Raw genomic sequence first — 15,615 nt, forward strand, 5'->3', positions numbered from 1 at the left:
CAGCTTCATTTTCTAACAAAGAGGTACACATACACGGAAACTCAACTTTGCGTCTCAGCTATAATGTTGATTGTCGGATGTTTCCAAGTGTCGAAAGTGAAAAGTCAGTCTGTGTTGGTGGTCGGCAGAGCCGCAGGCACGTTCTCACGAGTATCGGGCACGTTGGAAAATTTATGTTTATGAACTGAGAAATCTGTCATAAGGGATACGAATGGCGTGGCTGAATCTGAAATAGCGTGAATAATTTTTTACGCGCAAGTATTTTTGCATTCCTGTAGTGCATGTGAATTTTAGCCCGTGATGCGCTTGGTTAAATTTGTGTGACAATGTTGAAGGATCCTAGATTTTGAGCTCATATTATCATCTTTGTTTAGTACGTAGGTATAGGTACATTAAATAAATATTATTTCAAAATTTTCAGCGAGAGAGGCAATTACGTGTGACCAAAACTTATTAATTAATCCGGTAAACCTAACTAATAAAGCAAAAATGCGCTATTACTCGGGCTCTCGAAATCTTACTATATTACTTAGTCCACCTCGTCAACTTTGATGACTAATATGGCATCTCCTCCCACCCCATTTCTAATGCCCTAAGCTCTCTACACAGAATGACACCAAGTAAATTTGGGGCGGCATCATATCCGTTTATCAGATTTCTTCCAGGTCAGGGCAAATCCAATGCCATTTTTTGACGACCGGTCTGGCTCAGTCGGTAGTGACCCCGCCTGCTAAGCCGCGGTCCTGGGTTCGAATCCCGGTAAGGGCATTTATTTGTGTGTTGAGCACAGATATTTGTTCCTGAGTCATGGATGTTTTCTATGTATATAAGTATGTATATCGTCGCTTAGCACCCATAGTACAAGCTTTGCTTAGTTATGGGCTAAGTTGATCTGTGTAGGGTGTCCCCAATATTTATTTATATTTTATTTCGGCTTCGGAATGGTATTCGTGGAGTTTTGTCATTAAGTATGTCTTTGCGTACAAATGAGATTTCCCGTACCTACCTTCATCGTCAACACGGCATTTACATTGACAATAAAGATCCTAACTTTAGTTCTTCTCGTCAGGGTAAATTAATTTTACGAAGGTTCAAGATGGCCGAATGCGTCTCTGTTTTTGTTATTCCATGCTTTGGGTAGCGAATATGTTACCATCTAGAACTACAATTGGAAAGTTTTAAACCACGTTGGTCAAAGTCAGGTCAAAACTAACACGAGAAAATACAAAACAGAAGCAACATTCAGGTCTGAGGAATTTTACACAATATTAATAATATCCTTATCACATTTCACGTTTTATTGTTTTTCGACACCTACATCATAAACTACATTTTTTGTTCACAAGTCGAGTTTAAGAGATGCAGTCAATATGTGTTTTCAATTTTATCATGTTATGTTTTTTATTAATAATATATGAAGCAGGTAAGTTTTGAATAAAACATATTTATTTAGGGATTAATATACTTATATTCAATCAAAATCAATTTGCTCATAATTTTCAAAATGTAGCAAGAACGGTAAAATTAAATCAGAACATTGTTTAAACAGATTCATCGTCTTATTCAGATTCAGAAGAGCCAAAAATTATTAAACTTACTAAAAACGTAAAGATATAGATTATATTATTAAGTCCAAATGAATAGCTCTACACATTTTGTGAGTCTGCTATTGTTAGACGATTAAATATAAGTAAATATATCATCGCCTAGCACCCATAGTATTCTTAGCTTAATTTGGAGCTAGGCTGATCTGCATAAAGTGTCCCCCAATATATTTTTTTTACATACTAAGTAATATTTATTAACATACTAAGTTTTAAAATCATTAAAATTGCTTACTGACTTAAAAAATATCACGGAATATTTATTTTGAACATGGTATTTCATGACAGACGCTGCTGATGCTACCGCAAATTATAACGATTATCCAGATGAACCAGGTAAAATGCCAGACGTTATTTCAGATACTAATCATAATATGCATAAACTATCAATAGTTACAGGTTATATATGTATGCATTTACAGGCACTGAAAGCGCTAGCTTAAAAAATACAAATTTCAGTCTTGCTACTTCTATGATTGCTGATTCCATAAAATCATGGTAGCTGAATTTTTTTAATATTTAAAATATAACTACTAAATTAACTTAAATTATGTTGCTCTAGTTGCTGATGAGACGATAAATACAGATGAAAATAATCCTGTTGAAGATGACGATCAAGATAAAAACGAACCTGTAAACGATGAAAACGGAAACGATGTACAAGATGGTGTTCAAAATACCAATGAACAAACGAATGGAGTGGCTGATGATGCAGAAGATGACGTTCCAGGTGCCAATGAGCCAACCGAAGGAGAAGAAAAAGAAAACGAGGCACAAAATGACGTGTCAGGTGATAATAGTGTACAAATACAAGATGCTGCTAAAGATGCTATGATTAAAAATATGGACACATTCCCCAAAGAAGGAGCTGCACCACTTGATAAGACGTATCTAGTACCATCTTTTAACTTAAGCGCAGCTGAGAAAGAAAAATTCAAAATATGGCCTGATGCTAAAGTGCCGTATTTCATCGACAACTTATCTTATGGTGAGAGCAACGTTTGTTTTACGTTTAGATTACGATTGTGCTCTATGTGTGGCTTTGTATCCAATTATTAGTATAAGTATATTCTTAACAGTTCTTGGTCGCACTGTGAAGTGCCATAATACAGCTGGCAAGACCAAAATTTATCTTGAAAATACGGTCACACGATGTGCAGTGAAATTGTCTATCCCAATGGCAGTTGCATGTTACCACCTTATTTAGTCTATTGATTTGAAAGAGAGCAAGATACGATTCATTGATCAGACTTGTAGAGCCCATATCGTAAAACACGTGTCCGGCAATCACAACTCAGGGTATTATCAACAGTGGTGTTTTTAACCACATAATTGATTCAGATTGAACGTATACATACGTTAAAAACGGTACAATGGGCGTTGCAGCTTAGTATTAGCTAAGCTTATATGATTCAGATTCACTGAATCTGACGAATATATATATTTGACGACCGGTTTGGCGCAGTCGGTAGTGACCCTGCCTGCTACGCCGCGGTCCTGGGTTCGAATCCCGGTAAGGACATTTATTTGTGTGATGAGCACAGATATTTGTTCCTGAGTCGTGGATGTTTTCTATGTATATAAGTATTTATATATATCGTTGTCTGAGTACCCACAACAACACAAGCCTTCTTGAGCTTACCGTGGGCCTCAGTCAATCTGTGTGAGAATGTCCTCTAACATATTTATTTTATTTATTTATTTATTTTTATATGACTATGTCAAATTCTATATTTTAAGCCATATCTATTGCTTTATTTTAACAATAGGGATGACGACTACATAAAAAATGGCAATCTGTTTTGTTCGTCAGATCGTCCAACAAAAATACTGAACACATATTTTTCTCTTTTTCTAATTAATGAAAAAATACAAAGATCCTATACTCCGGAAGTTTGATGTTCTATATCAAAGTTCCGAAGCGGAGGCTTGTGACGTCACTTCTAAGTAAAAATTGTACCTAGGCGTGGCGTCACGCGAAACTTCAACGCACTGTACCGTCGTCATTTTTTGTTTACGAGGAAAAAGAAAAAATACGTGTCTAATATTCTTTGATAATCTAATTGACGGACAAATTAGTTTTTTTTAGTCGTCTCTCCTATTCTGTTATCACCAACGGGGGAGCAGTCTCTCTTGAAACGAAGTGATCTACGCTTACAAAGAGGCAATGCCCAGCTGTAATAACGTTTTTTGTGCTAACTCAGAAATTATTATAATTTGTTATATATCTGTTTTAATTTCAGACAAAGTTCTTCGAGATAAAATCCGCGGGTACCTGGATCACGCCCACAGTCGTACAAATATTGATTTCCATGAACTCTTTGAGCCACCCACCGACGAAAATGAAAGATGGGTCTTTTTCGTCAATCGAAGAGGTCAATTAGACTGCAAGGACTATTCCACTAAATCCTTCACAAATAAAGGCGTGCAGGTTAGTAGATGTACGTATACTAAATTAGGATTTTTCATTTGACAGTTTTTATTAGGTACTCGTATATTATAAACCGACGGATGGTGGTGTGATGTACATTTCTTAAGGCCCTCGAAATCTGTGCAAAGCTCTTAGGATTGCACAAATTCAGATGCCATATATATGTATTTAAAACTAAAATTATGCAGCTTGCTATAAATTTACTTATTTTCTGAAACATAACTTAGTAAAAAATATACTGCGTAATAATTGAATATTTACTTATAAATAACATAGATATTGAAAATGAAAAAAAAGTGTTTATATTTTATAAGGTTTTAGTATAAGTGTTTTTATTGTTTTAATGTGTTATTGAATGTTTTTAATAAAAACTGTTGAAATTAAAAAAAAAATGAAAATGAAAATGAAATATTAATTTTTCAAGTAGGCATATTACAATGCGCATATGAACGTCAAATAAAGCTACGCCGGCCTAACCCTACGCCTCAGCCTCGAGAAGATTTCAGTCCCCCCTCAGTTGGGAGGGGGGTATCCACTATGGGACCGGCAAGAAACTCGGCGGGCAACTTCTTTTCAAAACATTACATCTTATAATTAACATGCATTAAATAACAAGATACAATTTAACATGCAAAAGTATTCATCAAAGAATATGAACAGACTAAGTACTCTATGAAAATTAATTTCAATAAATTATATTATTGCTTAATAATACGTCGTTCTTCTTCAGAGAAAACGTATCAAATTGTCACAGAAGAAAAAGATAATATGAATCTCAATGTCAATTAATATGTAATTTACACAACATAAAATATAAAATATTTGATTTATTCAATAGTCATTTTCCTAAACTTGAGCCAAATTATTTATTTACTAACGCCATTGACAGAAAGTGACAGTTGGCTATGATTGCCTCAAACACGGTGGACATATGGCGGCCATAGTTTTGGCGTTGTTGGGCGTGCCGCCTCAGCACAACTCCCCGGATCGAGATAAATTTATTACCATTCATGAGAAGAATATTTTGCCAGGTACGTAGATGAGATGGGAATTCATGATTTTTACTGATTGTAACCAGTACGGGATTTAGTCGAATAAAGCTCGCGCGGTTAGAAAATGCAGAAGACTGTCTTCTTCGAGACCACCAGGACAACGTTGTTCTTGGAACGTTTTAGGGTTTGAAAACTAATTTTTCCCCTCACTAGCTCGGAAACACGTGTTTTGTCCTTTAATACAAGTGAGTAAAAACGCATTTTATCCACTAGTGAGTAAAGTAATTTGACCTTGAATAAAGTCAAATTAACTGCTTTAAAATTGATAAAAGTAGTTGAATCTAGTAATAAAGATGATTTACCACCTGTGAAACTACTGGAAGCAGTGATAAACGCAGTTTTTGCGTTGTGCTTTCCTCGCTATAGTGAGGGGAAAAGTTTTATGTTACACTCGGGTGCAAATGTATTTTACTTCTCGTGTGTTAAAATACAACTTTGCCCCCTTGTATAACAAATAACTATTATTTACGAATGCGCATAGAAGTGAATCATGAAGAGAGAAACAGGATTAGGAGGTACCGAATGTATTTTAGTTAGGTACTTATTTGAACGAAATACTCTTTCATCTGTTTAATTTTCCTCGACGCGGATTTTACTGTTGAGCTATACCTATTCATCATCGGCTATTTAGGGTTCCATATTATGTTTACCAATTCTATTTTATTATATGGCGTGGCTTTGTATTGTCATATATTTATGATTATATATTTTGTTATTTTTTTTTTCAGAAAAGTTGATTTTCTTCAAAAAGTTGAATAACGACGATTGGTTGTTCCATGATTTTCCCTATGACCATATTAGTGCAGGAAACTACCCGTCTCATAAATATACTGCAAATGGAAGCCCAACTGTTGAAATTAGATATGACACATACGAGGTCAGTATGTTATGTATAAAAAATATACGTGTAATTAGTAAATAATATTGTTTATATTTGTATAATGGTTCTAGTTTTATGCTCTCATTTTTTTCTCAACGTACTCCTATTGAATATCGAGAATCTTCCTAATATATATTAAAAAAAAAAACAGAATTATGCAGGTATTGATAATTGTGTTATTAAAGTACATATACACCAAAGTAACTTCATTTATTTTTACAGAAGAGACATGTGAGTATCAGTCTATTTGGTCTTTTTTTATGATCTATATTAAATTTGAATGCTTATATATGCTTGTATACTTACATTTCGTCACATTCTTAACTTAACAATTGGACATACATGTAATCAGTTTTGTTCACCCATTACAGCCTTTCCAAGTTGTTCACGATATTGTTAATGCCGAAGAACCAAAAGATTACAGTCCTCTGGACATACACAAAATAGCATCACTATATAACGACATTATATTCAGCAAAGATAAAAAGCGTCTTAAACTTGAAGACTGCAAGGCTTTATATAAACCAGGAATAGGTTTTGTAAATAAAAAGTTAACAACTAAGAAAGAAATACCCGAAAGGCCAAAACCGGTACAGTATTTCTCTTCGCCTAAAAAGTTACAAGCATTGAACGACATATATGGTGAACAACTTAGTTCACTAGAATCATATTGATAAATAAATACATTTTCAGAATTGTAATAGTATAATTATCTATATATCTATGATCTCGAGTAGCACCTACATACAACTTTTCAACAGTGTCAACATATTTTAAGGAAAAATATACTTTGAAATGTGCAATACTTCTACATCATTTATTGATCAATACTTCCATCTAAAGTTACTGGAATAGATGTATTATAATTAAAAAAATAATGTCACAAATAAAACACACAACGACACAGAAGTAATTTTGTAGTGGCACGGTACGACCGAGAAAGACTGCGTTTCGTCACGTGGCGTCAATGACTGTCACTTCCTCTATGCATCAGCATTGTGAAGTTGTGACTGTCGTCTCACGTTTCTACCACTTAGCGTAAGTAAGTCCTAGGCTTTTACGGAGGTTTCTTTCATCATGTAGCTACTACTAACGCCTCAGTTACATTCTGGGGAGCGTTAATCATAATCCATAATCTTATTCCTAAGTCCTGTCGAGCTCGGGTGTCCTTCCCCCACTCCATTCCTAACAATCTAAGGCAGATCACAGAATGACCTAAGTAAATATAGGGTGGAATTGTTTCCGTTTGCCTGAAATCTTTCAGATCAGGGCCTCTTTGGATAGGTGGGTAATGCGGGTATCAGCCCGCGCCGCGCGCGAGTCCATACATCAATCGCGACTTCAAGTATGCACTCGCGCGTGACAAGGCAAGTTGTGCTAAAGGGGCCGGTTTCCTGAGAATATGCCTATTCCAATACAACTACTGTGTCTCAATTTCCTCGTGTCACCCGTACACTTTGTCTAGTTATTCTCTTTTATTCCTGATACAGCTGGGCTGGAAAATGTCCAGGAATTGTTCAAAACCACTTGAAAATGTTGAGATTAGAGGTAGATCTTTCCGGGTAAACCAGTGGGAATTGTTATACCTTGCTTTAAAGTATGAATATGTTATAGTGAATGAAATTAGCAAGTTTTGTTTCACCGATTGGTCACAGGTAGATCCTCATCAATACGAGAAAATACAAAATATAAGCAGCAATCAGGTCAAAAGAATTTTTTTGCGTTATTCACCATAAAATGGGTTTATCACATAATTTAATGTTTATTGATTTTCGACACCTATGTCATAAACCACACAACATTATTCACTAGTCTGCTATAAAACATGCAAAAAATATGTGTTTTCAAATATTGCGTGTTATGTTTCATTTTAGTAATTTATAAAGCAGGTAAGTACTGAACAAACATATTCAGGAAAATTTATTATTACACAATTACTTATATCAAATCAAAATCAACCTTCTGATAATTTAAGTACGTATAGATATAGTTAGTAACGGATGACGTACGGTTAAATATAAATAAAAATTACAGATTCAACGTCCGACTCCCTTAGCGGTTCAGATGAGGCAAATATAGTGAAGCTTGATGGTAAGAAAGAACAATAATTAAGGCAAAACTAATAATTCTAATACATTTTGTGCTTCCAAAATACTGAAGATACTTCTTCCTAGATAGTTCAAAGAATAAGTTTTAAATAGTTTATATTATTTTACATTCTAATACCAATATCATGGTATTGTATTGTGATAATGCTCTTTTATGACAGATACAGCTGATAGTAAGAAAACTGATGGTGATATCGCAGTTGATGACGAAAATTCAGATGAAGCAGGTAAAATGTCCTACGACGTTTAAGATAATAATAAGAGTACGTATCAAATCAACTATTCTGTCGACATCAAATATTATACAATAAATAAATTATACATAATCAAGACACATACAACGCTAGCGTTAAAAGAGATAAATAAAAAAAAATGATACGCCTTTCAGTTTTACGACCTTACGTTCTTAATGATTTCATAATATTGTCCAAGAAGTATAGGAACTGAATTTTGATAAGATTATAAATATCGACTTATTGAAAACCGACCAATTAATATAACATACAATATATTGCTCTAGTTGCTGATGAGACGATAAATTCAGATGAAAATAATCCTGTCCAAGATGATGATCAAGATAACAACGAACCAACAAATGCTGGAAACGAGAATAATATACAAAATGGTGTTCAAAATACCAAAGAAGAAACAGGTGGAGTGGTTACACAAGATGATGTTCCAGATGCCAATGAGCCAACCGAAAGAGAAGAAAAAGAAGACGAGGCACAAAGTGACGCGTCATTTGAGACTTTTGAACAAGAAATGAAAATACAAGGGTTTAAAAACATGGACACATTCTATGATGGATCTGTTACACGTGATAAGTCGTATTCAATACCAGCTTTTAAATTAAGCGCAGCTGAAAAAGAAAAATTCAAAATATGGCCTGAAGCTAAAGTACCGTACTACATCGACGACTTATCTTATGGTGAGAGCAACGTTTGTTTACGTTTAGATTACGATTAAACTCCATCCAATTAACAGTATGTACAGTCTCAACAGTTTTTGGTGGGACTGTAAAATGCTATAATGCTGCTGGCAAAAGCAAACTTGGTCTTGATTAACATAATTTTTAAGAAAAAAAACCGCCTTCCTTTGGGGTTCTGGTGATAAATACTTTCAAATGTTGGATTATGTTATCAATTCGTCTGTATATTTTTTAATGTTTCTTATTCGATATCTCCGTCATTTCTGAACCAATTTTGAAATTTGGATGATTCTGAAGTACTAACAGATAAGAATGATTATCAGAATGGAACTCTAACCAGGGGCGGCTCACTCTTCATCAGCAGTTCCACTGCACCAAATGTCACTGTTCTGGACGTAAGTGCATGCTGTTCTATAAGTGTGCCGTTCAGATTTGAGGAGTTACGTTCTGACCATCATCAGCAGTTCAACTGCACCAAATGTCACTGTTATGGATGTAAGTGCATGCTGTTCTTATAAAAATACCAAAGTCACTATAAGTGTGCCGTTCAGATTTGAGGAGTTCCATTCTGACCATCATCAGGAGTTCCACTGCACCAAATGTCACTGTTCCGTACGTAAATGCATGCTGCTCCTTTAAAAACACAAAAATCACCATATGTATGCCTTTCAGATTTGAGGAGTTCCCTCGATTTCTCCAGGATTCCATCATCAGAACTGGGTTTTAAGCCATTATACCAATCTGTATGCATATACATTCTATCAAAAAAAATTTTCAAAATCGTTTTTTTACGTTTTTCAAAAAAAATTGAGATTTGGAAGGCGGTTAAAAATACGGTCACACAGCACGATGTGCAGTGAAGTTGTTGGTCCCAGTTGCAGTTTCTCGACCGGGGGGCCAATGTAACTGGTCCATTTTTCACCTCAATACCTAATAAAGCCCGTCACGTAAAATAGTGTCTGGCAATCGAAGCTCAGGACGGTAATTTTTTCTACCACATATATAGTTAATTCAGGTTGAACATGACGTACTTAAAAACGGTACAACGAGCGTTACAAGTTTTGTGTTGACTAGGCTCGTATATAACTATGTCGGATTTTATTTTTGAAGCCATACTTAGTTATGGATTTGTCTATACAATTTATGTTATCACAAACGGAACAGTGGTCTTTCTTGACACAAGTGTCATGTACGCCTTAAAATCTCAGTTGTAATAACGTTTTTTGTGCTAATTCAGAAATGATATTTATTTGTTATATGACTGTTAAGTCTGTTTTAATTTCAGACAAAGTTCTTCGAGATAAAATCCGCGGGTACCTGGACTATGCGAAAAGTCGTACAAATATTGATTTTCATGAACTGTTTGAGCCACCCACCGACGAAAATGAAAGATGGATCTTTTTCGTCAATCGAAGAGGGCAATTAGACTGCAAGGACTATTCTACTAAATCCTTCACAAATAAGGGCGTACAGGTTAGTAGACTCATGTATACCAACTTAGGGTCTTTTTGACGATTTTATTATATTATACACAGATGGGTGATGTTGGATTTATTATACCTACCTAAATCTAGAGGGAAAATATATTTCTAAAGGCCCTTGAAATCTATGCAAAATTCAGATGCAATATATACATTACGATACAAGTGCGTAAAAAAGGAAGTTCGAAACGAGTGGCGATAAATTAAACACGACCGAAGGGAGTGTTTTAAATGCTTTTCGCAGAGTAACGACGTTTTTCAGTACAGATGAGCCTCCGAAGTTTCGACCTGGCATATAATGAACCACTTCTCGCACTAGTGCGTAAAAAAAACAACATCTGTACTGAAAAATATATTACGTACTGATTGGATTAAAATTTATTAAACGTGGATAATGATTAGTCATTTTATCTTAACCTTAACTTGAGCTACATGTTTTATTTGTTAACGCCATTAACAGAAAGTGACGGTTGGCTACGATTGCCTCAAACACGGTGGACATATGGCGGCCATAGTTTTGGCGTTGTTGGGTGTGCCGCCTCAGCACAACTCCCCGGATCGGGATAAATTCGTTACCATAAATGAGAAGAATATTTTGCCAGGTACGTAGATGAGAAAGGAATTAATTATTTTTTCCCCTCACTAGCTCGGAAACACGTGTTTTGTCCTTTTAACATACACGCATAACAATAACGCATTTTATCTACTAGTGGATAAAGTAATTTGACCTTGAATATAGTATTTTTTTTGCTTTAAAATTGATAAAAGTGAGTGAATCTAGTGATGACGATGATTTACCACCTGTGGAACTACTGACAGCAGTGATAAACGCGTTTTTTGCGTTGTACTTTCCTCGCTATAGTGAAAAAAAATAAAATAATAAATAAATATTGGGGACACCTTACACAGATCAACTTAGCCCCAAACTAAGCAAAGCTTGTACTATGGGTGCTAAGCGACGAAATACATACTTAAATAGATAAATAGGTACATACTTATATACATAGAAAACATCCATGACTCAGGAACAAATATCTGTGCTCATCACACAAATAAATGCCCTTACCGGGATTCGAACCCAGGACCGCGGCTTAGCAGGCAGGGTCACTACCGACTGAGTCAACCGGTAGTGAGGGGAAAAGTTTTGTGTTACACTCGGGTGCAAATGTATTTTACTTCTCGTGTGTTAAAAAACTGCAAGTTCAGGATTCTATTCTCGAATATAGAATCCTTTCACTTGCTCGTTTTTCAATTCCACACTCGGCGTTAAAATACAACTTTGCACCCTTGTATAACAAATAACTATTCTACTGTGTAATGGGTTGGCAATGCACATGTGACACTCCTTGAGTTGCATGCGTTCATAGGTTACGGTGACCGCTTTTCATCAGACGGACCGTATGCTTGTTTGCCACCGACGTAGTATAAAAAAAGAGAATTCATGATTAAAGGCATACAGGAATAGAACGACCGCTTTTTATCTGTTCAGTTTTCCACAACGCGATTGTCACTGTTGAGCTATATAATTCATCTTCGGTTATCTACGGTTCCATATTTACCTACCTATTCTATTTTATTATATTGGTTGTCTTTGTATTGTTGTATTGTTTTAAGGTCATAAGTATATTTTATTGATGTTCCAGAAAAATTGGTTTTCTTCAAAAAGTTGGATAATGGCGATTGGTTGTACCATGATTTTCCCTATGACCATATTAGTGCAGGCAATTATCCGCCTCATAAATATACTGCAAACGGAAACACAACTATTGAAATTAAAGCTGACACATACGAGGTAAGTATATTATGTGTTAAACTAACGACTCGAATGTGAATATCTTTATCTGTATCAAACTACATCTAAATCTGTCACATAATTTTAAAGATCACATATAATTTTAGAACAAAACGGGACTTAATCGCGTAAACACTTACATTTATATTTGGCCCGACGTTTCGAACATCACATTATGTTCGTGGTCACGGGTAGACTGGCGAGGAATTGCGTCAACATCTTCTAGCCGCGCGAGTGGTAGTTCCTATATTGGAGAAATCAAACGCACAATAGCGGTAAGGGTCAAGGAGCATATCGCGGCTGTCAAAAACCGCCAAATTAATAAGTCTGCGGTAGCTGAACATCTGCTACAGTCGGGACCAAACCACTGGATCGAGCTACATAGTCCCAAAATTCTATCAACGGAACGTCTGTTCTACAGCAGAAAAGTACGTGAAGCGATTGAAATTAGGAAGCATCGAAATTTCAACCAAAATGAGGGACAGGGAATTTCTTCTTCGTGGAATCCAGTGATTAGCAAATGTAAGCGTGAAAAAACACCGAGGGACACACCGGCTGATGTCGTGAGTGTTGTGTGTAGGCAAAGTGACAACCCTAGCGCAAAAGTGAATAATCAAAAACAAGTGCGGGTAGTTCGAGAAACTCGCGCGGCTAGAAGATGTTGATGCAATTCCTCGCCAGTCTACCCGTGACCACGAACATATAAATGTAAGTGTTTACGCGATTAAGTCCCGTTTTGTTCTAAAATTATGAGTGCAAATCGTGTTAGTCTAAATCAATATATCACATATAATTTTATATTATTTAATGTCAAACTTTCCTGATACATATATTTAATTAATAAACGGTTGTCCTCACGTTATTATATCGCGACATCTTTCGAGTCGCTTAGGAGACCCGTCTTCAGGCATATAGAAGTGTGACTACGATATATATTATTAGTACGAGAGTACCATATTCCGCCGACAAAACTAATGGAAGGACCGAACACAAAAATATTATCTGAATATTCGGAGTATCTCTAGTTATACATTTTCTTAAAACAGAACAGGGTGAGTAGCCGAATGGCACAAACGCTCACGAAACGAAACGCTAGTAGATATCTATCTCTATCGCTCTTGCATATTGGCGCGACAGAGCCAGACTAGCTTTCGCGGCGTTTCGTTTTCGTTTCGCGTCGGAGAAATGCCATTCAGCTACACACGCAGGAGGGGTAATTTATTTAGCCATACAAACGCTCTCATCTTTTTTCTAGCTGGGCATTGAAGCTAGAACAATAATGAAATTTAAGGACTCATTTCCATTTCGGAATATTAGCTCCTGTTGTGTTTTAGTGTCTAAAAAATCAACACATAGGATTCAAGATTTAAAAAATGTTTAATAGGAAAATAAACACTGTCCTGTACCTATTCCAAGATGCAGATAATATTTTAAAACTGCTGTGAAACGATTTCATCTAATTTCCTGTCAATAATAATATGGATTTTAATAATAATATGAATTTCAATATATGAATTAACAGTAAACAGAATTTTAATATGAATAATTGAATTAATAATGTCTAATATGTGTAGACTAGGCTTGTACAACATAATTTTGTATATAATGTTTAGATTTAGTACCTAGCTTATAAGAACATTTTGCATGCTTCTTCAAGCAAAATGTACGCACATTATTAATTCTGTCCACCTATGGTTAACACTACATTTTCGCAAATAAATATCTCTTTATCTTTATCTTTTATCTTTTTAAGTTATAAGTTGAACAATTATTAAATTTTTTTACGTAGTAGTAGTAGTGTCTCTTCTGGCAAACTGAGTATCGATATGCTCCAAACATTATACAAAGCAACACTAAACTCCTTGAAGTAATTTCTCTTTTTTCACAGGCGAGACATGTAAGTACAAGTTATTTTTTGGTCTTTTCTGAACTTATGTTTATTTTGTTATAGGTACATTTAATAGGCTACTAGACTCTTATCGAATTTGGCACAAGAAATGATTGTTTCCTGTAGTATTTGACATAAGAAACTAATTTTTATAGATTATGGTATTAAAAGTGTATAGTGGCTACGTATTTTCGATTAAAAATGTGTGTAATACTTATTTTAACTTTGCCACCGAAAAAGCTGTCAGAAGTGTAGTGACGTCATAGAACCTAAAACCTAACTTAACTTAATGCCAAGTTAATCACTGACATGATGAACTTTATGTCTCATAACTTAAATGTCAGAAAATTTTGTGCTCAATTCGATTTACGTCATGCGCGGTAACCTATAGATTAACATCGCTAATGATATTTTTGCCTAATTAAGTTAAAGTAAACTTTATAAATGTTTTTTGTGGTTTTTAAGTCGTAATAATATATTGTAGTATTTTTTTTCGGTTAATTGGACAGTAACAAATAATATTAAATAGACTTTAAAAAAAGGGTCAAGTAGCCTATTGTTTGTGTATTTTACATTTTGTCACATTCTTAAATTAACAATTTGACATACACCTAATCATTTTTGTTCACCCACAGCCTTTCCAACTTGTTTACGATATTGTTTACGGTGAAGGACCGAAAAATTACAGTCCTCTAGATCTAGCTAAAATAATATCACTATATAATGACATTATATTTAAAAAAGATAATAAGCGTCTTAAACTTGAAGACTGCAAAGCTTTATTTAAACCAGGACCAGGTTTTGGACATACCAAATTGAAAAAGCTGAATGAAATACCCGAAAGGAAAAAACCAAAAGAGTATCTCCTTGCGGCCAAAAAGTTGTACGCATATAAGGACTTATATGGTGAAGCACTTAGTTCTCTAGAAGATAAGAAGTGAATTAACAGGAGAACACCTACCTAATCTAAATTTAATAAAATACTGAAAACAGAAAATATCAGCCGTTTGCGATGATTTACTACCGTATTTAATTTGGTACGAATTCATTTGATCGCGAATTTAATTTCTGTCGTTGTAATTTATATGTTTTTTTTAATAACCAGAAATCTAAATAACATCCTACAATGTTTTGGCGATTTTTTTAGTAAGTATTATGAATTCACATAATTTGTTATTTTGGAAAAATAAAGAGTATTCATCCTAGTTATTGACTTTTCTGAATCATTTTTTGTTATATGCAGCTTAGATAGAACGAGGCAGCCGAGAGTTCAGTCTTAACCATAAAACTTGATGTTTTATCGATTGCGACACCTTTATCAATTCCATAGTTCTACGGCCCAGCCACGACGTCGGTCTAAGCGCGACAGCGGTGAGCGGCGGCATATACATATATTGGAGCTAGACACAGCGATGGGACTTTTCATTCTCATCCGTTTCTTTCATGTGTGT

At 35.0% G+C, this 15,615-nt stretch overlaps 2 protein-coding genes across 2 annotated transcripts; both read left to right on the forward strand.

Moving 5' to 3' along the window:
* Positions 1-1,321: 1,321 nt before the first annotated feature.
* LOC125227597 lies at positions 1,322-6,663 on the forward strand. The gene is made up of 8 exons (XM_048131939.1): positions 1,322-1,423; positions 1,893-1,940; positions 2,167-2,592; positions 3,848-4,035; positions 4,925-5,066; positions 5,816-5,964; positions 6,190-6,198; positions 6,339-6,663. The coding sequence occupies exons 1-8, from the start codon at positions 1,360-1,362 to the stop codon at positions 6,639-6,641; spliced, it is 1,329 nt and encodes a 442-aa protein (XP_047987896.1). The 5' UTR covers positions 1,322-1,359; the 3' UTR covers positions 6,642-6,663.
* A 1,105-nt stretch (positions 6,664-7,768) lies between these two features.
* Positions 7,769-15,365, forward strand: LOC125227545 (zinc metalloproteinase nas-4-like). Its single transcript, XM_048131881.1, has 9 exons — positions 7,769-7,856; positions 8,002-8,058; positions 8,237-8,302; positions 8,596-9,003; positions 10,289-10,476; positions 10,945-11,086; positions 12,128-12,276; positions 14,165-14,173; positions 14,800-15,365. Exons 1-9 carry the CDS (start codon positions 7,793-7,795, stop codon positions 15,103-15,105), a joined length of 1,389 nt encoding a protein of 462 aa, XP_047987838.1. The 5' UTR covers positions 7,769-7,792; the 3' UTR covers positions 15,106-15,365.
* The last annotated feature ends 250 nt before the right edge of the window (positions 15,366-15,615 follow it).

The sequence above is a fragment of the Leguminivora glycinivorella genome, chromosome 6 (genome assembly GCF_023078275.1).
Source record: "Leguminivora glycinivorella isolate SPB_JAAS2020 chromosome 6, LegGlyc_1.1, whole genome shotgun sequence".
Lineage (NCBI taxonomy): Eukaryota > Metazoa > Arthropoda > Insecta > Lepidoptera > Tortricidae > Leguminivora > Leguminivora glycinivorella.